Raw genomic sequence first — 27,472 nt, 5'->3', positions numbered from 1 at the left:
CTGTGCTGCATGTGAACAGCTCCATAGGGAGCCACGTGACGTACCTACACTTACCTATTACAGGCTCAGACTAGAGTCGCTCACACCTCATTCTAAACCACTGAGAACGCAGAAAGGATCATTGTCTCTGCTGGTCACACAAGTGCAAGTAGAACCCACAGGACAGACAATGGCTGGAAAAGGTTATTTTGCTCTACCCTGCAGATTACATTACCACTCATGAACACCAAACTCCATAAGCCAGATTCCCACTGAACTTTCAGGCAAGTTTTGCTTGTCACAGGAGAAAACTCTGCCCAAGCGCTTATTGATCAGTGTGTACACAAATTTTAACATTCAAAATTACCAGACTAAAATAATGACTAGAAGTCTGATACAGGCTCAACTTATTGTTACATTAGGATGGATTTATATTAGTCAATCAATGTCATCTTTAGCATCTACATCCTGGTAATCTTAAAGTCGTATTAGATAAGATGAGCCAAGTGAAATAGCAATGAAAGCATCAAGCCTCATTTTAAGATTCATATTCTATTATTGTTAGTATGCTATCGATAGCATGCAATACAAAACACAATAAAAGAAATGTATTACTAAACATATCTGATCGTCTCGTTTCCTATTCTGTGTTTCTTTGTGCACTTTACCTTGTGTGACCTCTTGTGGGGAAAGAACTTCACATGAAGCAGTTTAGTACCAGTGATATTACAGATTTGTCACTGACACCAGAAGAAACAGAATGACAATTGGAACGTATACAATAATATTTTCTGGCACATTGACACAGTTAACAGTGTTCCTGCTGGTCATTTACATTTTGCTATAAAGCTTATTGTATATTCTGTAAACATGATTTGGATATTCTCTATTTTGAATCACTCAGCTGGATGGTTATTTTTTGGTATGTTTTGCTACTAACATTTTCAAGGTAGTTGGATACCAAGGTGACTGTTTGAGGAATCAGAAACTAGATCAGAGTTTAGGGTTTGGAACAGAAATTAATGTTACTTTTGGGTCAACTGGAATTGACAATATTAAGTTTTGGGTAGAAAGTGTTAAAATTCACTTTGCTTTCCCCACTTAACGCCTCCAAGCTGAACATTTCCCCATCACTAATATTTACAGATTCCGCTGTCTCCTGGTGCAAAACAAGCAGCAATGAATATAGAGTTCGCTTAGTTTACTTCTGTTGCACTAAAGTTGCTGCGCCCTGTAAAACCAAAGACCCGATGCAGAGACGCCAACTAACCACGTTACAGTGTGTTCTGTATTGTAAATATACACGTACCACCCATCATTTACGGTTTGTTAGATACACTCCTCTGAAGAGTATCAATAGTTGAACACAAAAGAACATTCATCGCAGACTTAAATTAAAAGTTCTATTTATTAGTTCTTAACATATAAAAAAACACAAAAAAATGAAACATAGAAGGGGAAGAGACAACATGTATAAAGTGCTGCTGCGACCGCAGTTCAAATTTTTTCCATCTTTAAGATCAAGTCATCGCATATTTTTGTCAGTTCATCATTTTCTCTTGCCTGGAATTATAACAGAAAAGCATTCATATAACATTGCATCTGCAACATATAGACACACAGGAGCTGGTGGTTGTACCAGAGACCACTAAACACATTGGGCCTGATTCATTAAGGAAAGTAAAGCAAAAAAAAAAATGAGTAACTTTGCACCTTGGTAAAACCATGTTGTATTGGAGGGGGAGGTAAATTTAAAATATGATGGCAGATTGATAGTTGGGGCAGGGCATGTCCTAGATCAACTTTAAAGTTCAGTGTAGAAATAAAGTCATCAAATATTTGTATCCTACATGAAAAAATAGCCAGTATTTAACTTATGTTCAAAATAGACTAATTTGCACCCCTTGCATTGTAACATGGTTTTGTCCAGGAGAAAACTTTTGAGTTACTTTCCTTAATGAACCAGGCCCAAGGTTTTCTTATTTTATTGAAGCATTTTTTTTAAATCACTTATCCAAATTCCTTCTGATTCTATTGCACAGACCTTCACCAAACAGCCCTGATGGACAATTTGCACTGTACTCTTAATACTATGCTGCTCACCACAGCCTCCTCTGGTCTAGATAGGAAGGTAAGTGGGCATTCCACACTGCTGGGTGCCCCCCATGCTAAGTACAGCTAGTCAATTAGAGCTTCTTCATGGGCAGCATATGGGCATAGTGCGCTTTTTGCTGGATCACTTATAAATAACTTATATGTGGCTGAATCAGGTAGAAATAATTTGTTGTAGAAATCTATTTCAATTATTGGTGCAGGCACCAATGTATAATTGCAAACGCACTTATCGTGTTACATTGGGATGCATTCTGTATGGAAATGTCTTGTTTGGTGTTTTGTAACTTTGCTAAAGGAAGTCTCCAATTAGGCATGTGTGGGGAGGGAGTCTGTTTCGCTGATAGCAGGAAATGCTAACTAAGTCTTGATGTGATGTGTCAAAGGTCTGCTCTGGCCTGAAGACCCAACAGGAAGCCGTTACCTGTATCCTGGTTAAAGTGAAAGGAAATCTCTGATCAATGTGATTTAGGATATCACAGATTACTGCAAATTTAAATTATATATTGCATTTAAAACCATGTTTGGGGAAACACACTGCACCCTGATACTAAATATAACTCAGACTTCAGGGGGCTGGCTTACCCCCTGCAAGATTGTGTCCAAAACTGTATAAAACAGCACTGGTTTGTACTGAAATGAATGATTTTTTGCTCCATCTGACCTGATCACTGGTACCTTAAACCAGTGTGAACTGTCCTGGTTAGGAATACTGGAGCTAAACATCACTTGCTTTAAAGACCTGCTTGATAACTTCTTCCATGCTGAAATTCCTGTGACCAACAAATTAGATCCAACTAATCCGTTTCCGGCTGTTTCTGAGGTTTGGACCCAGCTTCCCGGTACCACTACTCTGCCCGCTACCCAGCAGCTCTGGCCAGTGTGATAAGCCAGAGGGGATCTATCCACAGCAATTCTGATCTATAGGAAGAGATCAGGGGTACCAGCCCAGGTACTGTAGCAGCAACAGTTTCACGGCATCTAGAACCGCGTTCATTCTGGGAAAGAGTTCAGTAATGGCAGCATTTGTAAGCCCCTCCTGCGGTTAGAGGGAGCATTTGGGATAACGAAAGGGTATGGTGGCAAAGTAAGCCCAGCCGGTTCCCAGCAACAACAGACAGGGTGGCATAGGCGGTCCATCATGTCACAGCGCTGATCAGTAACACGCGTCAGCAGAGAATCATTGCTAGAAGCCAATCAGCCCTTCTACTATACCTCTGTAATATAGCCAGCGCCCTATAGGACTGGTTACACTTTGCACTGTTTTATGTTATTAGTAGGATGCTGTTGAAGCCAGGCCATTAGGGTACTTGCTGCTAGTGTCTGCACAAAACACAAGGACTAAACAGTTCATGTAGCCCAGGCCTTAAGACAGCAAAACATTTGACCAGTTACTAGGCCTAGACCTCTGAGCACCATGGTATTAGAGACTTTTGGGGCTGCACATAGGTAAGGGCTTTATTTCCACTCAGAAAGGGAATTTGTACCCTGGGTAAGGCTTTATGGTAATAAGGGAAGCTGGAGAACCAATGATTACTTCTCTGGAACCTCTGAGCTCTTTATACGATATTACAGTAAGGAGCACTTGCCTTCTGTTCTAGAGCGCGCTCCAGTGACTGAGTCTTCATCTGCTCTTTACGTAAGGACGCCTGCAGAGCCATCACCTCTCCCTTGGCCTTGTTCCTGACTTGGGCAATTTCTTCATTTGCTCTGTGAAAATAGAGACCAGTCCGACATCAATGCAGAGAACATTAATAGTAAAATTCACTGTAAGAGAAAAGGAAATGGTGCTCGGATGCCAAATAAAAGCAGTGTAGACATACAGAAGGAACAAAATAAACCCAGGTTTAATTATCTGTACAGAAACCCCAAACCACATTACATTCTAGCGGTCATAGCTACACCCAAAAGTCTCCCTAAGAAAGGAAGTTGAAATCCTAACATAAAATGCTGCATTTACCGGTTGAGCTTTTCTTCTGCGTGAGCTTTAAGTGCTTGATAACGCTGTTCCTCTTTCTTAATCCTTACTAGATAATCTTCCACACACTTCTTCAGGGCCTCTTCATTCTGAGAATAAACACCACAGTTATATTGAGCATCTCGCTTGTCGGTTTAGCCTCATTTTCTCTTCTCTCACGCTACTGTCCGGTTAGAAAATATTTCTTACATCACAAGAGATCTGGGCCCTCCTCCCCCTCTCTCGCACTACTCCCACTGGCGGGATGCTACTTGTATCGTGCTGCCCTAGTCTCTATTAGTGCCATGTGATGTTACTGGAATGGCGTCTACCCTGTTCTACTACTGCGCATGCTATTAGGTCTTTCTGCACCATCCAGCATTGTGGAACTTTGTGGTGTGCTATAAATAAAAGTTCATACACTAGTTGCTCCTAAAAATTGTGCAATGTGTTCTTGCAACCAACAAAAGTGGAAAAAGGTCTCACGTGATTTATCATGATTCAAGTCCGATTTATAGCCCTCAATCATAAAGCAATTGAAAAAAAAAATGCATATGGTCATTCAACATCAAATCAACACTACTTTAGAAGAAAAAGAAAGCATTAAAAAAAAAAAAAAAAAAAAAAAAAAAACCTATCTTACATTCTTGAATTTCAATTAAATTTGTTTGGTATAATAAATGCTGCCATGGGTATAAAGAAAACCCCAAATCTTAGGCAGATATGTGCACTGGTTTTGAAGTTATACGCCTTTAATGCTGCAATTTATTTATTTTTTTAGCTAAAAACTTACTTTTAATGTTTTGTTTTTTAAAATTACACTTGTAACTCACCTGACTGAGCTAGCGAGTTGGGCAATATCTCATTTTAAAACTCTTTATGGGCTTTCATATGATAACAGCAGTTTGTTTCAATAAAGATGTAAAAATTTTGATTCTCAAAAGCCATATTTTTACCTTTTGGGGGGATAGTTTTTACTGTTAATAAATCCCCAAAGTTGTATTTTGGGATCATGATGGGATCTGCAACAAGAACTTTCAGTTTTGAGTGATTCATGAATATTGTATTTATTGAGGCACTACACATCTGAGAAAAACAAGACATTTTTCCAGTTCACTCAATTAGAGGAACGCACGTTCCTCTTCACGTGTGTTTGGGGACGAGATTTTACAGACAGTGCCTGCTCCCGCTTCTGCACAGGCGTGGGAACTTAAATGGAAAGATACATAATGGAAAGATACAAAACAGAAAGGTAGAATGATCTGTGCAGCTTAGTATAGGATGTGAAATATGCTGCTGCCATAAAGGAAAAACCGAGGAGGGAGTGAATGCCCGAAAGTCTCCCAAAAACACTAGAAGCAAATAAAGTGGTATGTACTATGCAATGTAGAAACATATATGTTTCTAGATACACTGGTTAAAAACACAACAACAAAACACTTTTATATAAGATCAAAACAAATATAGCCTTTAATACAACAAATTGGATCCTGGCCAAATATAGTCTTCATTCATAGATATACCAAGGGTTTGCCTAGGTCACCTATAAAATAGCAATTAAAAGGCAACACCAATATAAGTATTTGAGTAAGAGCTCAGGGGACAAATGTTTTAAGTGGAAAGATACTCTACGTGCACTGACTTCAATTATGCTGTAGGCCCGCCTTTTCCAGGGACAAGTCAGGTTTGGATGGGCTTTACTTGGTGAAGAAAAGCCCTTTGTTCACCAATTTAAGCCCACCCAAACCTGACCTGGGACCATTTGTGTCACATTACAGTGGATTATCAGACTGGGAGAATGTGTGCTGGGAGCAGGGAGGTACAGCAACTCGGAGAAGGGGTGCTGGGAGGGAGAGAGACACTAGACTTGGAGCAACAGTGTTCTCACAAGAAGAAGCCTCAGTCACCCGGCCAGGCAGACAAGGCCCAGCCCATGAGGCTAGAGCTGATCTCCATGGGTCAGAGGAGCATGTGACGGGCTCCTCCAATCAGAGCTCAGCACATGCGCCTCTCACCCCTCAGCAGAGCTCCATGGAAATTATTTCTCCGACTCCCTGGCAGCCCAGTCCGAGCCGGCTGTGGTGTATAAATTGGTTTAGAATAGTAAGGGAGAAATGGGTTTCTTCCATCTTAACACATTTACAAAAGGATAATCGTACTTCTAATCAGGATTGAGAACTGTTTCAGAATCAATGTCTAAATTAATTTTCTGAAATGCCAAAAGCAGCAAAAGGTTGTGCCAGCTGCAGAAAGTAACTTGGCAGACTTCAAGAAGAGCATCCACGTGCTGACAGAGGTCATGTAACTGCTGTCTATGACAACAAATGGTGGCTCATTTATTCTGGAGAAAACATAAATTACTATGATAGATGATCTGTGTAAGGTGAGTCCATTAAGCCCAACAGGTAGAATGTACACCCTTTCTGAAATGGAAATACTAAAAACCAATGAAGCCTTCAGCCATTTCCAGCCCATCAAGTAGCACCATCCATCCAAAAGGTTTACAATGAGACCTTGCCCAAGTCTGGCTCAATCAGTTGAGCTACAATTGCAGTTTAAAAAAAAACAAAAACCACCAACATTTAAGTTGCACTTTTTTTTAAAGAAATATTTGCTTTTAAAGGCGTAGAACTTTAAACCCACTGTAGATATCAGCCTAAGATTTAGGGGTTTTCTTTACACCCATGGCAGTATTATACCACATTACATTACAATCTGAAACAGTCAGCTTGAAAGCCTGTGTTGATTTGATGTGTAATTACCCCATAACTAATCAGTCTACTGCTCTTATGCAGCATCTTCAGTCACAATTCTACAGTGCAACCCCATCACCTTATACACCACTACTGAATAATCTGCTTTGTGATCGGCCATACCATATGTTCACCACATAAACTGTTACCACTCGCACACACGTCTTTACCTTGCGATATCCCTCCAGCACATCTTTCTGCTTCTCAAACCTCTTGAAGAGCTCGGAGAAGGAGTTCTCCATGGAGTTTAGGTCCACCTGCACCTGCTGCTTCTCCTGTAAGACTTTCTGAATTTCTAGTTTGGTCGTTTCTTTGTGTCTTTGTGAGTCCTCTGAAAAGAGAGAACATTCAGGTGCAAAGAAACTGTAGAGTGTGTTACCACCACTATGGAAACAGGATATCATTATAGACAATTCATGTCAACGAAAAAGATTAGCCGAGGATCATGAGTTACACTGTAAACACCGTACTGTCACTTATCGTCACTCAGGGGGAGGCAGTTTATTTTTAGTGCAAACACCTGTATCTTGCATAAGAGACCATGATTTTTGGATCTGTAAACTAGCAGTGGCCCCAGGGAAACCTCCCCACCACCCAGCAGTCCTATGAGGCTCAGCATGTTAGTAAATACAGACTGTCAGTGTGGACTGTCCACAATCTTCATTTACTTAGTGTGTTTACACTAACGCTCCAGGATGAGCATCCTCATAGGACTAGAGCACCAATCAAGGGTCATTCTCTCCCCAAACAGGGGTGCGGGCACGCTTCTGGCTTACCATTATAATGGGAAAAAATGTTGTGTGTATGTTCCTTGCAGGATAACCCCACCCTTTCAAGCACCTGTTATGGCCTATAAATTGATTTGAGCAGCTTCCACTTTTGTATTTGTCTGAGAGGCATGTTGGTGTCAGTAGCTGAGAGGGGGTACTGGCACTGAATTGCTGTTTGGAGGCTTCTGGGGTACCTCTTTGGTAAGTTGGCTCTCAATTTAAAAACACATATGTATGGCCCAAATATATGGGACTCTCATTGTTTAGAGTAGGACCATCCTATTAGCCTTGGCGTAGCAGGATGGCTTAAACATACATTTGCAAATGTGTGCAACAAAGACTTTTGCATTTTTATCTACAGTAGAAATGGCAGATTTTCAAGCACCTCTTATGGCCTATAAATTGATTTAAACAGCTTCCACTTCTGTATTTACCATTATAATGTAAAGCTACCCTCATGTATGTGGTCTTTTGATTTGAATGAATCATAAATGTCCCTTAGGATGTCACCACACAACCCTTTATTTACAATGTATTAGCATAGTTTATTTTTTATTTTATAATTTAAACATTGGACAATTAATCCCCAGACATGTGGACAGAGTGGACAGATGTTAGGGGAACTTGTAAAATGTAATGTGGTGTCATCACTTAATCTATAACTTTTGTGATGCATTCTTCTATTATACAACACCTGGAAGTCTTCTTACTGTGCAATAAGACTTCTGTACTATTTTACATTTAATGAATAGATGAGAACATTTGTGGGTAGCCTAAATCTTATTTTGCACTTATATTGTGCAAACACCTACGTCTTCTACCTCCCATGAAGTGTTGCTGTTTGTGGCACTGTGAACGCCAAAACACCATGGTGCCAAGCCTCCATGTTCATAAATGTAACAAGAAATGTATCCTGCACATTGTGTCTATCCACATTACAGAACTTTACTCCTACATACGAGATGTTTGACCATTTGGTAACTCCAAGCAAAACACTTCTCATAAGTCTGTATCACATTTTACTTTATTGGTATTAATTGTGGACTCATTCTGAAAAGTTAGAGAACACGGATGGAGCATACAAGCCAAACACGTGATTAGCTTGCAGAAACCACACTATAGACCAGTGGTTCCCAAACTTTTGCAGTTCGCGGCACCCTTAGAGTCTCCATAATTTTTTTAAGGCACCCCTCCAAAATAATTACCGAGCAGTCCTGTTTCAATAGTTGGGTCAAAAAATTATAATAAGTATTTAGGTCAGGACAGAAATGCTTATTTAGTTGTATGCAAAAATGCCCCCTCTGCATCCAGACACTCTGCCCTCTCTCACGCTGTCCCCCCTCTGCCCTCTCTCACGCTGTTCCCCCTCCTCTGCCCTCTCTCACACTGGTCCAGCTCCTGTGCCCTCTGTCAAGCTGTTCCAGCTCATCTGCCCTCTCTCCCCCTCCTCTGCCCTCTGTCACGCTGTCCCAGCTCCTCTGCCCTCTCCCCCTCCTCTGCCCTCTGTCACGCTGTCACTCTCCGCTGTCCCCCTCCTGTCACTCCCCGCTGTCCCCCTCCTGTCACTCCCCGCTGTCCCCCTCCTGTCACTCCCCGCTGTCCCCCTCCTGTCACTCCCCGCTGTCCCCCTCCTGTCACTCCCCGCTGTCCCCCTCCTGTCACTCCCCGCTGTCCCCCTCCTGTCACGCTGTCACTCTCCTCTGCCCTCTCTGCCACGCGCCAGCCATAAAACAAATAAGCAAACAGAAACATATGACAGATATGACAGCTGCATGAGAGAGGAGGATGCTGGGTCCCGGCGCCCGGAAGATTGGCAAGTGTTTGTTTGGTTTTTTTATGGCTGGCCCGCGGTACCCCCGAGACAGTGCCGCGGCACCCCTGGGAGCCGCGGCGCACAGTTTGGGAACCACCGCTATAGACAGTTTTTCTTCCTATGAAAGGCCCTGCTAGGGTACATGGAAAAGAAACATAGAAAAATATTTACCCAGCAGTTGTGTGATCGTGCTTTCAAATTCAGCAATAATTTTCCTATATAAAGAGAGACAACCAATAATTTGCAGAAGGAAAAAAATCTGGTTAGAAACCATACAAAACAAACATGGAGTTATTGTGTAAATATTCTTCTAGCTAGCAGAAGATACAAGATTAGGACTGCTGTCCCCCTCCTTTCCTTGTAGGTTTGGTCTATAAATGTGCGGCATAATAAAGTTTGTATGGTCAAATGCTATAAAATAGGTTTGAATGTCACTGAGAACAAAGGCCTATGTTTGAGCATGTTCTCCTAAGCACTAACACTAGTAGTGCTGTGATTACAAGACCCAGCATCTCATATGTGATCATAGGGGGTTTGTCTGCAAAATGGAGAGAGAGTTTTATAAGGACAGTCTATGGCCTTTCACACAGCCCCCAGAAGAACCTCCTGCACTCAGGACTCTGCAATCTCATCCCTTGGTCTTCACCTTCAGAAGTGGTGAGGTGTGGGAGACAAACTCTCCTTATATGTAAGCTCTGTTGCTCCCTGACATCACCACCAATCACTGACTGGGATTAAAAGTGAAGGTGGAGGAACCCACTGTGTACATTCTACGGACCACGGATTTCAGTGTCTGGAATCCTCAAACTACCAGATAGCTTGAAAATAAGTGCGTTTCTGGGTAGATAACATACATGAACACGATCAACCCAGAAAACTTTCAACGAGGAGTATTTTAACTCACCCCATTTCAGCATATTCTAGATAAAGCTTTTCATGTTTTTTTCGCCATTCCAAAACTTCCAATTCTTTTCCTTGAACCTAAGGAGAGAAAAACAAACTATAAACATAAACCTAAAAACCAGTCCATTAGATCAATTCACCGGAGCATGAGGGAGGGGATAAATGTATGGGGTAGTTTGCATATCAGAGCAGCAATTGAGAATTTAATATTAGTTTACATTTCAATTTTTACCAAGGGCTGCTTCAACTTCATTTTCATACATCACATTATTAAAACACCCACCCATTTGTCAAGGTGTGCAAAGAACATGGCCTGGCAGATTTCCTTTCTGAAATCACCCACAAATCGTGAAGTTCCTTGCATCTAAAGTTGTGGCAAATTAAACAGTTTACCGACTGCTAGATCATACATTTAGACAATAAATTCTGAACTTCTTATAACATCCATCACGGCTCAACAAGACCTGGTCACTGTGGTGCCCAAGTTACGGAGAGCGGTGCCCTACATGAATTGGTACAACTGTACTATCCACCACCATTTGTGTATTCAGAGAACTGTAGTAAGATTAGTTCCACTCTGAACAAGTGGGGTGGTGAATGAGGGGGAGGAGTCAGTGATACAGGAGCTAAGGACTGGGTTCATTATAACAGCGATGAAGGTGAGATTATTGAGGCAGTGCAACGAGGGGGACCGGGTAGTCATAGTAATGCAAGGGATATGCTGATAGGGAGAATAAGCAAGTAAAAGGGGAATTGAGTCAGCAATTCGTATACAAAGGACGGGAGTTGAACGGATTTGAGGAGTGAAAAGAGAAGGATAGAGGTGGAGATAGAAGGGGAATGATGTGGATTGAAGGGGTGTAATGGTCAAAGCAGGGAAAGCTGTGTGTACAGAGGGTGAGGGCTTTGAGTATGGTCCACTAATTAGCAGCAGATACCATATAAAATTGCGGTAAACTTGCACCTTGATTGTTCCCCACTGCAAGCCCAAGAGGTCTGTGTGCTTCGGCTCTATCCGTTATTTGTTTTCTCTCATTGAGGCCGTCTTTGGTCAGGCTCTGTTTAACATGTGCAGTATAACAGGGAAGAGACCTCCTGCCTCCACCTGTCTCTCCATTGAGAGGGTAACAAAGCAGATGGCCGAGGGCTGTGTACTGGACCAGATGAGCAGCCTTGTTTCCCTCTAACACACAGAGAAGACCTCATGCTCCTGCACTTTGACAACTGCAGTGTGAGTGACCAGACATATTAAAACTTGGTGGGCAGCTTGTCATACATTACTCTACATAAGGCCTGGACAACCTGTGGCTCCCCATGTTTTTAACTACAAGTCCCAGAATGCTTTGCCAGCAGATAGCTGGAGGGAAAGATGGGAATTGTAGTCTCAACACCTGGAGAGCCACAGGATGTCCAGGCCTGGTCTATAACTTCACCCCTAGGCTTCCACCTCTGTACCTTACATAACATTGCTATGTGTTCCACCCTGAAACACAAAGTAGGGGGCGACACTTATAGTACCAATAACTGACAATTGGTAAAGTTTGTTGCATTTGGTAATATATATAGTATTATATTTCTTCACCAACATATAAAACACAGTACCTTTATGGTTCCTACACTTTATTAAATATTGCACAGCTCCAAATATTTTAGTAGACAATAATTGGTATTATATTATCCAATATCTATGGCTGAAAAATTTGCTATATTTTATTACACAACCCTAAGTATTGTAGCAATTGGCAGGTAACACTATATTCTCCGATATCATCTATACCCTTATGTTAAAACCAAAACTTTCGTCAAGGAATTATATATTCTTAATGCATCAATTGAGGGATTAATTTTAAATCTGGATATATTATATGCTTTCCAACAAAAAAAGCTTGGCCATGTATGGCTACTAGATCTACCTACAGGGTCCCGTATTCACAAGGTGTTCTTGTTTTTAAATGATATATATATATATAACTTTCCTGACAAAAGTTTTATCTTTAATATAAGCGTATAGATGACATGTTGAAATGTATAAAGGATATCAGAGAACATAGTGTTATCGTGAAATATTTTTACACAACGTGACTGAAGTTCTTAAACCCTTATATGCTGATCCAAGGAAAATGAGAAGTGTTCATGTAGCATATGTAAGAGCACCTATATACTGGGTGCGACCTATATGCCTGCAGTATGTTCCACTTTTAGAGCAGTTAGAGATCAGTGATCACTAGAGCAGGGTAAACATATCAGCACATAGCGCTGTAATAGTAAGGCAATGCATTCTATTTATGGTCTGTGAAACTTGTCCGTGTCTACGGATGGTGCAACTTCTGTATTTACTACATAACTATGAATAATCCCAATTTTAACAGCTGTTCACGTCCTGGTGAATGCAGCTCAGGAATGTACACATATATCTTAATAGCCCATGTTTGCCTATCTGTACAATTATAGGTTGGACAACATAACAAGTAAACGATATATTGAGACATTGAGATGTCCTGTCCCAGAAAAACCACATATCCATGAAAGCCTCACTTACAGATTCATAGACATAATATGTATATTCCATTACAATGACTGGAGGATTAATACCATAATAAGCATCACATTGTAGCACCATTGACATAACAGATAAAATGAATCATGAAATCACTTACCTCTAGTCTGACGTTCTCTATAGCAGCATCCATATCCTTTTGGCTGTACTTAAGAACTTCCACAATGGCCCCCACATCAGACGGCAGGCGGAAAGGATCAGCAGTCTGTGCACTGGTGGTGATGTCCGGGATTAAGGGAGCATTGTCCTAAAGAATAAGGAAGTGGCTCTTTAGACAAGTCTGGTGTGTTAGTAACTGAACACTACTTTAGAGTACCTGCTGCTTAAACACACAGCTGCTATGGTAACAAAGACAGGCAACTACAGCCAGGCGCAAAAGAAAGTGTGACAGCAACTACCAGGAGGAAGGATAGGTCAGTGGAAGTTTGACCATTGGAATCTCTCCATACTGACTTACAAAAGCAGAAAAAAAAAAAAAAAAAGGGTTAAGAGACAATCAACAAGGAAACAAGGTGCTTGCAGTCTATTGTAAAACAGCAGCAACCCCGATGACAATAGACCGTGGCACCCCTGAGGGCAATGAGTTTTGTGAAAAGGTCACACACTTACAGAGACAGTAAACGTCCCCAGGAGATCAAGGCCATCAGGTTTCTCTTCATTTTCAAGACATTGACTCACAGGGAGAGTCGATTCACTTAAGGATCCGAAGAGCTCCGAACTGAAAAGGTAGTAAAAAGTAAAATTAATTGAGCGTCGTCTCACGTTTCAGGTAAGAAGCAGAGTACGACACGACACCTACCAGCTCCGCATCGGTACATTGTTCAGCAAGTCAGTGATGGCAGCGGCCGTCTTCTTCGGAGACTCTCTCAGCAGAGGATCGAATTTCAGATACAGGGACTGCTTCCTGAGCGCAGACTCTTTGAACTGAGACAAAAGAAGGAGCTGTATAAATTCCAAGGTCCAGATGGCACAGCAGACAGACATTACATGGGGCAGGATTTAAATAATAAGAATAATGCAAGGATGAAAATAACGGCGACAGAAGAATCAAATTACAATGAAAGCCAAAAGGCAAGAAAGATATATTACTTACTAAAGAAGTACCAAAATTCTCAAGATAGTCAATTTCTATTGGCTGGCCAAATCCAACTAAAAAGGAAGAACAAATAAAATCAGTAACTGTAAACATTAGTATAATTTGTGCTGCACAACAGTGATCTCAAAGAAATAGGCTTTCCCCTTCAGCAGTCTGTCTGCAAACCACTAGAGGGCATGTGTCCTACAATATCATCATCATCTGGGAAAATACATGGCAGGGGTATTTAATACACAGATTGTACTACAGCAATACCAGTTTATTTGCTCTTTGTGACACTGCTATGCTGTGATTTATTTGCTTTAGTAAAGTCACAGGTCATGTGACAAACAAAAGCTAAAAGGCAACAGTAGGACAGATAACATCTACCTGTATACAATTGTAAGCAGCTCTCCAGACAGATTAATGATTAACAAAAAAATGCTTTAGTAGATTTAAAGATTCACCTGTATTACTGAACTTAACCTCCATGAACCCATCGAAGAACTTTCCAGATTAAGGAATACAGATCAAGCTATAGCAGTGTGCTTATTAGTGAACTAGGCATGTTTAATACTGAACATGGAGGGTGGAGTTTCCTGATCTAAGAATAGTTTTCTCTAATAAATAGATTCTATACAGAACACTGGATAAAAACAGAGTAGCTATGACCAGCGATGTTACAGCAAGTCTGTAGGGACATGCAATATACGGATATATTACAGCTTGTAAGCCATGATTAAACGGCTGCAAAAATAGGTCAAGGGGCAGATGGAGGGCATTAAAGGGTTATCCTAGACAGCGCTCTATTGAGTTCCATGACACACAATTGTACTTTGTTAACCTGTTCATAAGATTTTCCCAAATATAGTTATATACGCACACTGAACTTTCCCAAAACACTTACAAATGATATACCAGTAAAAAAAAAAATAAAAAAAAAAAATTCACAATTCCCACACACTAAAATATTATATTTATTTAGACCCTCTAGTATTAAAGTTTTTCATAAAGTGCCCCAGTCATCATGGAGCCTGAACGAGAGACTGCAACCCAAAATGTTTAATATGGTGCCAACATATTCCACAGCACTCTAAGATCAAATGTTTACTGGGGTACATTAGTCTCTCCCCTAAACGTCATCTATCACAGGCACACAGACATTTGCCAGGGGCAATGAACCTGTAGACTTCTTTATCAGAGAAGGAAACCAGATCACCCACAAAAAGAAAACCCACAAATTTAAAATGTATACTAGATCCTATAGGCCAATGACAAGGACCACATTAGGTAAAGATATATATGGTATTTGTGTGGCTTATTTAGATAAACATCCTTACATTCTGTAGCCGGCTTGAACTCGCTCTCCTCTGCCGGTATGAACCCATTGAATTCCACATCCATATCCAATGCACCAAACTCATTACTGGACACACTTTTAGATGATGGGAATTCCAAATTATTTTCTAAGGATTTGTCACGGATTGTCAAAGTCATCTCCTCTGTGGAGTTTACAGCAACATCCTCAACCTGAGGACAGAACGTCACAACATTAAGGGACATGCGTGAAGACATTCTAGATACTATCAAGGAACACTTCGTACACCAATAGACATTTACCCCAGAACAGTGGCGGATCAAACTGATCCCAGTTTGAATGGACTGTAGAGATTAATTAACGCTCTAACACAGGAAGCACATGACCAGCAGACACGTCTGTTAAGCACTGGACGGACCTGTAGTAAGTTTGATCTGAACTGTTTAAGCTGTGATCGGCGTAAGGTAAATGAAGCGAAGTGTCGGTACAGTACAATGCGGCTGCCTGGACTAACCACAATGTAGACATGGGATGTTTTTACGGGTATAACATTTTGATCTAGCAACTTCCATGATTTTCCCTGGTTGTGCTCCTTTCCAAGTGCCAGCAGCCAGTGTTACTTGATCGCAGCTGCTAACAGGAGGAGTAGCTGAACCCAGATTAGACAGGAGCCGGGGGTACCCAATGCAGCGCATCAGTCACTACACTTTAAGTCTTTGCAGACAATTGCCAAGATGGGATAAATCTGCAATCAAAGCTCCCTGTACCTCCTTCTACATCAGTCTACTGCCATCAGTTCACAGACACGTATGTCAAGCTTGGCGTCTGCTGTTCACTGCCAGGCGATTGGCATAAAGACATATAGTAAATATTCTGCACCATCACCAGCATATAGCTAATCCAGCAATCAGATTAATGTCTGTTATTTCAATAGTGCTTCGCAAGAGCAACCTCTTTAAAGACATACAGTAATCTCTGCACTATATGCCGGCTTCTGCCCAAAACCCAAGGCTTTTTCTCTCCCCATCTAGTATAACAAATCACAATGTATTATAGTGATAATATAGTGTATTGTAGGGTTATATTTTCTAGCGTAAAACTGTACTCAGTGGTTACTATGTCGGCTACTTACTGCTATAGTCTGCATTTCATTACACTTTAGCCAGTGAAGACAAAGGTACAGATTAAATAAGGGGTCAAAGGCGATTTAGTGGTCCCGATTTATAGCATAGTTTGTTAGAATTAGAACTGCCCTATATTAAACCTCCTTTAATAAAAGGGACATTTATGATCAGATATTGCTGGCTATACATGACAAGGACTATCTCTCTACGTGTTACGTAGAGAGGAGGAGACGACAGATCCTCACCTTGTGGTCCTGTGCACCAGCCAACACACCCACACACTCCTCCTCAGCTGCACTGGCCTCTCGGACATTCCTATAACATGAAAGCACAAGATGTAGTCAGAACGCAAATGTATCACTAGCACAGCTTACAAGACCCTAAAATCAGTGTGAATTTCTGGGGGGGGGGGGGGAGAAATGAAATATAGCTTATTTATAAAAAGGTGCAGAGTACACAACTGTGCTGCAATAGGGATTGTTGTAGCTTAATCTCTCGCACGAACACACTACTGTGACACAAATTCGCGCGTCTCCGAACACTGCGATTGCATAAAATGTGACGTTTTATAGAACGTGATTTAAGGACAAGTCAAAACATTAAGGTGCTGCAAGAACGTGAGCCACGAATCATCCTGAAACACGCATGCATGATCGTCCAGCACTTGGCTCTGATCCACCACTGCCACTTGGAAACAGATTCAGTTTGCTGACAGTTCCTTCCATCTGGAATGCAGAGTTATCAAAATAGCCAACTAAATGAGCCTTAAAGTTGTGATACACAAGTGTAGATTGTACTTACTTGTCATTGAGTTCAGACAACGTTGGGTTATCGCCTTCTGTCTTGTCACCTACAGACAAGTATGTGGATGTGCCATCTAGTTTCGGAGGACTGTCCTCCTTTGTCACGCTTGGTGCATCATTGGCTGGCTCTGAGACTGTAGTAGAGCCAGCGATTTTTGATGTCCCACTCCCAAAGGGATTAAAGTTGGGATCGTCAAATTTATCCCAGTCAAAGCTGTAAGAAGCTTTAGGAACAATAATTTCATCTTCTGGAGGCTTCTGAGTGTCTTGGTCCTTCTCAAGTGTCTCCTGGGTCACAGCCTTTTTTTTTGGTGCTGTTTTGACACCAAGTTTCTTGCCCAGTTTTTTAGGTGGTGGCTTTCGAACAAGACCATCACCTCCACCAAAATCAAATTCCAATTTCACCGGTTCAGCATTAACCACATTTTTGTCTTCTGTAACAGGTTTTATGGGAGAGTTTTGCAGCTTGGACCCTCCAGTAGTGAATGGATCAACCGCATCAATTGGACCAAGATCGGTTTGTGACTTTACTGGTTCAGTTTCAACCACACTGTCAATTTCTGGAACAGGTTTCATTGGAGAATTTTGTAGCTTTGACCCTCCACTAGTAAATGGGTCGATCATATCAAGTTGGTCAGGATCAAATTCCAGATTCACTGGTTCAGCTTTGACAATATTCTCATCATCAGACACAGGTTTCTTTGGAGAGTTTTGTAGCTTTGATCCTCCGGTATTAAATGGATCAATCATATCAATTTGATCAAGATCAAACTTGTAAGACCCTTTCTGAATTGGGGGAGAAGCCGGAGCTTCTGATGGTAACACATCAGTCTCCCCAGAGGTAGGGTTCAGTACCACATCGCTCACATTGTCGTCTGTGGTACAAGCTTCCGTCTCAGCTGGAAGACTACTCTGCTCTAGGTCAATGCTTGCTGGCAAATTTGTTGCGCTCTCTTGTACAGTAACGGATTCCACTGTCAGAGGAATGGTGTCATCTAAAGCAGATTTATTAGAAATATTTGACGTATCGTTTCCTGGGCAAAGCTGTACAGTAACTGGAGAACCTAGAGTGGAAGGATTAGCCTTCAAAGCTGCCACATCCAGGACAGAAAGGGTAGCATCAACAGGCTCCTCAGACAAGCCTTTCACCTCCAAATCAGACAGGGACTCCGGGAGGATTGTTGGAAGAGACTCCCGTTTTACAGGTGAATTCTGCATTTTTGTAGCGCTTGTAAATGGATTAATCTCATTCATCTTGTCAAAGTCAAAAGTATATGCACCCATGCTCTGTACTGGGATATGATCATCAGGGAGGGCTGTGGGTTCTCTTGTAACACTGCTTAGGCTTTCTGGTTCTTCTGTGTTTAGACTGTTCAATAAAAGGAGAGAAAGAGGAGAATGTTTTGAACAGGTTACCTATTAATTGAATGAACAGTAAGAGACATTAATTTATATTTAATAGAAAAGATGAAACACATAGTACTGAATGACTGTACATCAAGCCACCAAAACTCTGCTCTTCACTTATGTACAAGGATCTGGCTACTACTGCTACCCAACCCCTTGTAATGGGGTCACATACACCCAGTGTCAATTGGTTACAAGAGTTTCAAATCACTTTTTACAAAACAGCGACTGATACAATATATAATGTTTCAGTCATTGAACACACAGTGATGTTCCTATAAGTTTACAGATGTGTACAATGCACATACATCTCCCACTTCCAGATAGAATGTTACTTTATTACTAAATTAGTACATTTTCAACTACCATTTACAATGCTAAATATACCATCAAAGCATTGTTGTATTATGCATTTCCTAAATATTTAAAGCTTGGAAAGTGTTGAATTCTTTCCCAAACAGAATGAATAAAACGACCAGGAATTGCATCTCCCACACTCTGATGCATGACACATGCTAAGGAAAAGTTTAAATGCTACACCCCAAGCTGTCACACAGACATACACAGACATGAGCACATGAAGTGACGGTTTGAGAGGAATATTCTTAACAGTGACATTTCAATTAGCAGCTCATGAGCTAAACAAAGGCAAATCTTGTTTTAATGAATTTTTCCATCTCTAGAACCAATAGATCAACTACTGGTTAAAAAAAAAAAAAAAAACCCACACGAAAATTAAATACACACTTGGGGCCAGATTTACTAAGCTGTGGGTTTGAAAAAGTGGGGATGTTGCCTATAGCAACCAATCAGATTCCAGCTATCATTTTGTAGAATGTACTAAATAAATGAAAGCTAGAATCTGATTGGTTGCTATAGGCAACATCCCCACATCTTAGTAAATCTAGCCCTTGGTGTCTTTAGGAAAAGGAGAATTAGGCAACATTTCAGGATGATGTCCTGGGATGGTTATGAACATTTAACCATAGTGAGGTACATAGAAGCTTATTTATCTACAGAGAATAATTTGCTTGGGTATAAAACAAATCACACACCAGGAGAAAATTACCAGATGCCAAAGTAGCAGAGAATCTCAGAACTGGTCATACAGGTCTAAACCTCCAGGGGGAATTTTCAGTTTGTGCAGGAAATATGGCTTCCTGGCCCATCCTTTTCCTATAAGGCTAGTCTAATATACAATCCTACATGACATTAAGGCATCATAGCAGAGGATTTCAGTAGCATATTTCATCAATAAAAGCATGCAGACTGATATGGGAATTCCAATGACAACCACCAGTATTTGCATTGCATAGTTTGCCTGCTCCATTTGCTTTGGTTCACTGCAGGGGACTACTTTTGGGGGAGAAGCGCCCGCTGACCGTTAAATATCAACCGACACCACGATTCACCTGAGTTTAGCGCAACACCAGAGGGCATGGGCCCTTAACCAAGCATTGGCACCTCCACTTCCGAAGAACAGAGCCACACACATAGCAGACAGGAGGGTTTCCACCCCTGTATGACCAGACTTTTCACTTTTTGGGTTGCATCAATTGAAATGGAAAATCTTAGCCAACCCAAAGGAATACACAGAAACATTACTCTAGTATTATTAAGCCCATCCCCACAATTTAATAGTCTGATTGTTTTTAGACCAGAGATTAACAAACACACTCTATTCAAGGTTTTTCCATTAACTTTTCCTTCTACTAAGAGTCCACAGAGTTGCAATATGGATTTTACCCCCAGCTTCTTAACTGCAAAGTCCATTCTAACCACTTTCCAGCTTAAAGCACTAACTGTGATCTAGATTTCTTCTGCCTTTCAGTGGTAATAGATCAGGTCAGTCCTAGCCCAATACGGCTTAGAGGAAGACCCAGTGAGGTCATTGCCATGTAATCCCAGGGACACCACAATCCCAGATTCTTACCACGAGGTGTCTGATAAAGACAGATGAAGCTGCTCCAGGGCCTGAGCACAGTCATCCAGTGTGAAGACACTTTCTGCTTTGTCACCTGTACTGGGAATCACAATCTTGCGAGTCTGAGGATCCCTCATTGGTGTTTGGAAAGTTACCTAGAAGGAAGAATTAGACATTCACTATCGGAAACCATATACACACCTAAAAATAGAATTTCCTGTGAGCCCAGAACATGCTTCAGTGCTCAGACACGTAACATACATATCACTACTAAAGGGCAACAATTAGACATTCCAGAATAGAACCAGCAGAACACAGAACGTACCTTTGTGCTTTTCACAACACTTTTGGGTGGCAGATTCTCTTTCTGTGAAGGACGTAGTATAGAAGGTCTGCCGGTGGGCTGAGGAGTAAACAGGAAGTCACACGACTCAGCCGCTATGTCATTGTGCAGATTCTCATCAATAAAGGCTTGTAGACTCATTCTAAAAAGCACAAAAAAGTGTAACTCAGTGTCATGAGCTGGCAGAAAAGTTAGATATCATGAAAAGGGAAACACATGGCAAGTGATATTACACTGATCAGCCACCCATTATTTTATCACATTGTTTCAGTAAACAACCGTCAGTATGTTTGTTAGAAGCTGCTCTGTTTAGGCTGAAAATGAAATAAATTACCGGTAATCAAACCTCAGTGGAAACATAAAAGTCCCACTATGCTGGCAAGAAAGCACAACATTGTTATAGGTGCACCCTCGATGTATTATCATCAAGAACTTTATTTTAAATAGTAATTTTCCACCACAACAGTTTTTTTTACTAAAAAAAAAAAAAGTAAAAAAGTAGGCTATATTTTTTTTCGTACAAATATACCAAGGCAGCCAACCCCTGAGTTGCTGCTTATTACCTGTTTTGTTGAGGGGAATGGAAAACCAGAGACCATTTATTCTCTTGGTGCATCGCAATGCTATTACTATACTGTATGATGATTGCTTTTAGTACGGATAGCTTTACTTGGGCTACTCAATGTTATTTAGATGGGAAGTGTGATTTTCTTTTGCGCCGCTGTGCAGCCCAACCACAAAACACCCTGAAACATAACCAACAGGTGGCATGTACAGTCGCTGGGGCAGGGTGAATGTCCATAAAAAGTCAGGATTAACACACTGAATAGTAAAGAGGTGGAGCTTTCAGGGGAGAAAAAACAAATCACATTATGGCTATTCCTTAAGGCAGTGATTCCCAAACTGTGAGCCTAGGCTCCATGGGGTGCCTCGGTGATCTCACAGGGGTACCTCGGCCAGGGTCGGTGGTAAGCAAGGCGGGGACTACTTGGTATTATTTTGGCTTAGGGGTGCCTTGAAAAAGTTATGTAAACCCTAAAGGTGCCTTGAACTGAAAAAGTTTGGGATCCACTGCCTTAAGGAATTAAATACACAATTAAAACATTGGCTGGGTCATTATTAAAAGGTATTTGATAACTACAGATTTACATATGTGATGTCAACCTTTACAAAACCTACCCAAGACACAATAAATCCAGGTAGATTGTCTCACTGCTCGAGGGAGCTAAACGTTATACTTCAGCCAGATATCTGATTGAACCTGTAGCCATACAGTATAAAGCAGTGGTTCCCAAACTTTTTCAGTTTGCGGCACCCTTAGAGTCTCCAAATTTTTTCAAGGCACCCCTCCAAAATAATTACTGAGCAGTCCTGTTTTAGAAGTAGTTGGGTCAAAAAATTGTAATAAGTATTTAGGTCGACAGAAATACTTATTTAGTTGTATGCAAAAATGCCCCTCTGCATCCAGACACTCTGCCCCCTCTGCATCCAGGCACACTGCCCTCTCTCACGTTGCCCCCTGTGCCCTCTCTCACGCTGTCCCCCTCCTCTGCCCTCTCTCACGCTGTCCCCCTCCTCTGCCCGCTGTCCCCCTCCTCTGCCGCCATTCTGTCCCCCTCCTCTGCCGCCATTCTGTCCCCCTCCTCTGCCGCCATTCTGTCCCCCTCCTCTGCCGCCATTCTGTCCCCCTCCTCTGCTACGATCCCTCTCACACTCTTCCCCGCGCCAGGCGCCAGCCACAGAAAGAAAAAAAACAGGAACTTACCAATCCGCCGGTCGCCGGGACCCAGCAGCCTCCTCTCTCCCGCAGCTGTCACTGACGTCGATATTCAGTGACAGCTGCGGGAGATAGGAGGCTGCTGGGTCCCGGCGCCCGGCGGATTGGTAAGTTCCTGTTTTTTTTCTTTTTTTCTAGGTCTGGCCCGCGGCACCCCAGTGACAGCGCCGCAGCACCCCTGGGAGCCGCGGCGCACAGTTTGGGAACCGCTGGTATAAAGAGTGACTGCGCATAGAACAGAAAACTTCCAAATTATACAGTGTCCAAAACAGACATCCAAATTACAAAACTGAAAACAAAAGCCACCCATCCATAAATGCAGCTGTGCTAAATGTATATTGCGACCTACAAAAGTTCTACAAGCTCAGTTTTTGCTGACTGGGAGCTGCCATGAGTGCCTGTAAAGACAACAGATGAAAGACATTGTATGGAAGGTACGTCGGACGGCTAGGTCTGATGGATGATCTTATTAGGGTGCAAAATGTCCACAGTAAGTATGGAATCTGCCGTGAAATGTTTATGTTAAAGCTCAAAAATGGAAATGGGTTCTCCACCTAAATGAATCTCCCCCCAACTTATTTATGACCCCTTCATTGTTTGTTTTTAATTCTACAATTTCAGAACTGATCTAGTGTTATATACACAATGCACATAGTTCAATTTGCCATTCAATTTCCATACAGCTCTCCTCCCTGATAGAAGGATTAATGAGCCATTTCTGCACTCAAGGCCCCACTAATATTTTATGAGAGGACTCATTTTAACCCAACTTTCTTTTGTGGGTTAATCCTTCATTTTTTGTCTTTGGCTAATCTGTATTTGTGTGTTAATGCAATTATCTCCGTCATCATCACCACCATTTATTTATATAGCGCCACAAATTCCGCAGCGATGTACAGAGAACTCACTCACATCAGTCCCTGCCCCATTGGAGCCTACAGTCTAAATTCCCCAATATTTACACAATGTGTAATGCGCTATGTGATATCACATAACGCATTATGGAAACGCATGTCACCAAACACATAAAACCAGCATATATGTGGGAACAAACGATGCATTCTTTTTGTTGAAGCAGGTGGTAAGAAAAGGGAGCAAACACATAGACAGTATTCGACCCCATCACGTTAGGAAACGCAGGTATAAAACACACAGCACTGTCTAAATGGAACATCATCTACTTAAAGCAAATGGCTAAAACAGGAGTTTCCATTGGTGATCATGCTCGTTATCACATCCCTATGAAAGGGGATAATGCTGATGGGGTTATCGCTGGCGGTAAGTCACAGCTAAAAGGATAAGCATGTGGGAGGCTATTTATAAAGTATCCTGGCGGTACTTGAACCACTGTGATGTCTGCTCTGGTAACACTATCTTAAGACGGTAATACCAGAGCAGCAACGACTCTGATCAGTTCCTCTAACACCAAGCAGTCTTGATGCTGGTAGATTATACTTAGGGAGTGGATGCATGACCAGTTCTCTTCTGAGTAAGTGTGCTGGAACATAGAGGCAGTGAAGGTGGGGGGGGGGGGGGGGGGAATAAATTAATATTGGAGGAGCCAACTACAAAGGGATGATGGGAATGAATAGGCAGTTGGTGAAGAATGGCGATGGCAATTTAATGAAGGCTGCTAATAATGGAGCGGATAATGATGGAGTGGTTTATGATGAAGGATTGGGGGTTTATGATGATGCAAGAAGGAGGGGATAATAAAGTGTAAAGTTAAGGAAGTGGGGATAATGACAACTATGCGGATGGTGGGGGTAATTATTATAACTAATAATGAAGGAAAAATCATGGATACAGGGTGAAAACAGTAGCAAGAGATGGAGAGAGTGATGAATAGGACATGTTGACAGGGAAGTCATGAGGATGATGAACAAGGTCACTGAAGAGGGAAGTGACTTGGCAAAGATGACGCTGCAGTGGGGAGGTGAATGGATTTGATGAGTAAGAGTGGAGAATGAACTTGAGTGGGGAAACAGGAGTGAGATGTAGAGGACTGAGGTGGAGATAAAAGGGGATAGAAAATGGTATGATGTATATTGAAGGGGGCTGATCTGTGTGTAAAGGGGGCTGATCTGTGTGTAAAGGGGACTATATGCATGGTCCACTTTAAGAGCTGGCGCTGTCTGTCTCCTAGATTCTAAAACATTTGTCAAGCTTTGTAATATAAAATACTCCAGGTAATTAAAGGCAGCCTTTTCAAGGTATGTTATGCTATTTAAAAATGCCTTACCCCCAATGTACAAAACAAGTGTTTAGTTTTTTTTTTCCTAACTTTACAACTCGCACCAAACACTTGGCCCTGTCTCCTAGATTTCTAAGAAATTGGTCCAGGCCTGACTAAGTGAGTCAGAAGCCGGCAGCGTAGTGGTCACACAGCCTCCCACCTCATCTAAAAATTGGAAAGGAACAAGGGCATTAGCTCCGCCTTCAGATTAGCTGGAGGAATCAGCATGTTCCTAGAATAGTTTCTCAGTGAAGAATAAAAACAAAAAAAGCATTCAATGAACACCTGTATGAAACAATAAGATTACAAGATTCTAGGAATACTGCATCCCCAATTTGCTCTTAAAGCTAAATGCACACCTATGATAATTCTACTAAAAGTATACAAAGATACAGACACAAAGGACATTTAGGTGAAACCCAACAGGTAGCAAATCCAGTGTTTGCCCCTGAACTCTTACTAGATGTAAGGAGGATGTGAGGCAGCATGGTCAGGTCAGTGAGCGGGACTACAGACACTGTCAATTTATCACTTATAGTCACTATACAAACAAATGTTATATAGACCATGTATAGGCAGCCTGGGGGCTTTCCAGCTATTGTGCAACTACAAAACCGAGCGCACCCTTCAGCCAGCAAGGGATGCCAGGACATGTAATCCCACAACAAATAGAGCCTAGACCCCTGGCGCTGCCCATCTCTGTCCTGGTCTGGATATAAGAACTATAGCAGCCACATAACCTCCAGCCTGGCTATAAGGAGGTATAGCTGCCGGACAGAGCACAGCCTGGATATAAGGAGGTATAGCTGCCGCACAGAGCCCAGCCTGGATATAAGGAGGTATAGCTGCCGCACAGAGCCCAGCCTGCATATAAGTAGGTACAGCTGACCCACAGAGCTCAGCCTGGGTATAAGGATGTATAGCTGCGGCACAGCGCCCAGCCTGGGTATAAGGATATATAGCTGCTGCACAGCGCCCAGCCTGGCTATAAGGAGGTATAGTTGCCGCACAGCGCCCAGCCTGGATATAAGGAGGTATAGCTGCCCGCACAGAGTCCAGCCTGGATATAAGGAGGTATAGCTACCCGCACAGAGCCCAGCCTGGATATAAGGAGGTATAGCTGCCCACAGAGCCCAGCCTGGGTATAAGGATGTATAGCTGCTGCACAGCGCCCAGCCTGGCTATAAGGAGGTATAGTTGCTGCACAGCGCCCAGCCTGGCTATAAGGAGGTATAGTTGCCGCACAGAGCCCAGCCTGGATATAAGGAGGTATAGCTGCCCGCACAGAGTCCAGCCTGGATATAAGGAGGTATAGCTACCCGCACAGAGCCCAGCCTGGATATAAGGAGGTATAGCTGCCCGCACAGAGTCCAGCCTGGATATAAGGAGGTATAGCTGCCCGCACAGAGTCCAGCCTGGATATAAGGAGGTACAGCTGACCCACAGAGCCCAGCCTGGGTATAAGGATGTACAGCTGCCACACAGAGCCCAGCCTGGGTATAAGGATGTACAGCTGCCACACAGAGCCCAGCCTGGGTATAAGGACGTACAGCTGCCGCACAGCGCCCAGCCTGGGTATAAGGACGTACAGCTGCCACACAGAGCCCAGCCTGGGTATAAGAACGTACAGCTGCCACACAGAGCCCAGCCTGGGTATAAGGACGTACAGTTGCCACACAGAGCCCAGCCTGGGTATAAGGACGTACAGCTGCCACACAGAGCCCAGCCTGGGTATAAGGACGTACAGCTGCCACACAGAGCCCAGCCTGGGTATAAGGATGTACAGCTGCCACACAGAGCCCAGCCTGGGTATAAGGATGTACAGCTGCCACACTGAGCCCAGCCTGGGTATAAGGATGTACAGCTGCCACACAGAGCCCAGCCTGGGTATAAGGATGTACAGCTGCCACACAGAGCCCAGCCTGGGTATAAGGATGTACAGCTGCCACACAGAGCCCAGCCTGGCTATAAGGATGTACAGCTGCCACACAGAGCCCAGCCTGGCTATAAGGATGTACAGCTGCCACACAGAGCCCAGCCTGGCTATAAGGATGTACAGCTGCCACACAGAGCCCAGCCTGGGTATAAGGATGTACAGCTGCCACACAGAGCCCAGCCTGGGTATAAGGATGTACAGCTGCCACGTACCACCCAACCAGGGCCCCAGCATCGGCTACTCACAGCACAGGGCCACACTCCCCTCCTGCCCCGCTCTCACCTGCCGCTCTCGGGCTCCAGCACACAGTTATATATATGACGCCGCCCGGTCCTCACTCTCCGCTGCTTCTGTTTGAATCCCGACAGATCGCGGCCGCCGGCCAACCACAGCCGAGAGACACTGACTACGTCACCACGCTGATACGAACCAACCAATAACAGTTTGGGGCTGGTCGGGGACGCGCACTTGTTGACGTCGCAGTAAATGCAGACTCGGGGACGCGCCCAGGGATGTAGCCCATGTGATACACATGGCAGTTGTGTCTATCCATGTGTCATGTTTAGTTGTGTCATGTTTTACTCCTGTTTGTAGAAGGTTAGACACACAATTGCGTCATATATTGTTCTTAACTTGGCAATTACATGTCTCCCTTTTTTCATTATTCATTCAAAATAAAAAAAAA

General features: G+C 42.6%; 1 protein-coding gene across 2 annotated transcripts; it reads right to left on the bottom strand.

Annotated features, from left to right (window-relative positions):
* Positions 1-1,368: 1,368 nt before the first annotated feature.
* TACC3 (transforming acidic coiled-coil containing protein 3) lies at positions 1,369-27,189 on the bottom strand. 2 transcript variants are annotated; one of them, XM_075194160.1, is made up of 16 exons: positions 27,070-27,189; positions 20,821-20,980; positions 20,505-20,650; positions 17,163-18,533; positions 16,607-16,676; positions 15,260-15,449; positions 13,938-13,993; positions 13,644-13,768; positions 13,454-13,562; positions 12,945-13,091; positions 10,289-10,365; positions 9,556-9,599; positions 6,972-7,132; positions 4,052-4,158; positions 3,681-3,801; positions 1,369-1,542 (listed from the first exon to the last, which is right to left on the bottom strand). In XM_075194160.1, the coding sequence occupies exons 2-16, from the start codon at positions 20,977-20,979 to the stop codon at positions 1,477-1,479; spliced, it is 2,949 nt and encodes a 982-aa protein (XP_075050261.1). In that variant the 5' UTR covers position 20,980; positions 27,070-27,189; the 3' UTR covers positions 1,369-1,476. The 2 variants fall into 2 exon arrangements, with proteins under 2 accessions (XP_075050261.1, XP_075050262.1); XM_075194161.1 differs by lacking the exon at positions 27,070-27,189 and adding an exon at positions 27,033-27,052.
* Between the last annotated feature and the right edge of the window lie 283 nt (positions 27,190-27,472).

Source organism: Mixophyes fleayi, chromosome 1, assembly GCF_038048845.1.
Source record: "Mixophyes fleayi isolate aMixFle1 chromosome 1, aMixFle1.hap1, whole genome shotgun sequence".
NCBI classification, from domain to species: Eukaryota; Metazoa; Chordata; class Amphibia; order Anura; family Limnodynastidae; genus Mixophyes; species Mixophyes fleayi.
This window is presented reverse-complemented; position numbering and strand designations above follow the sequence as displayed.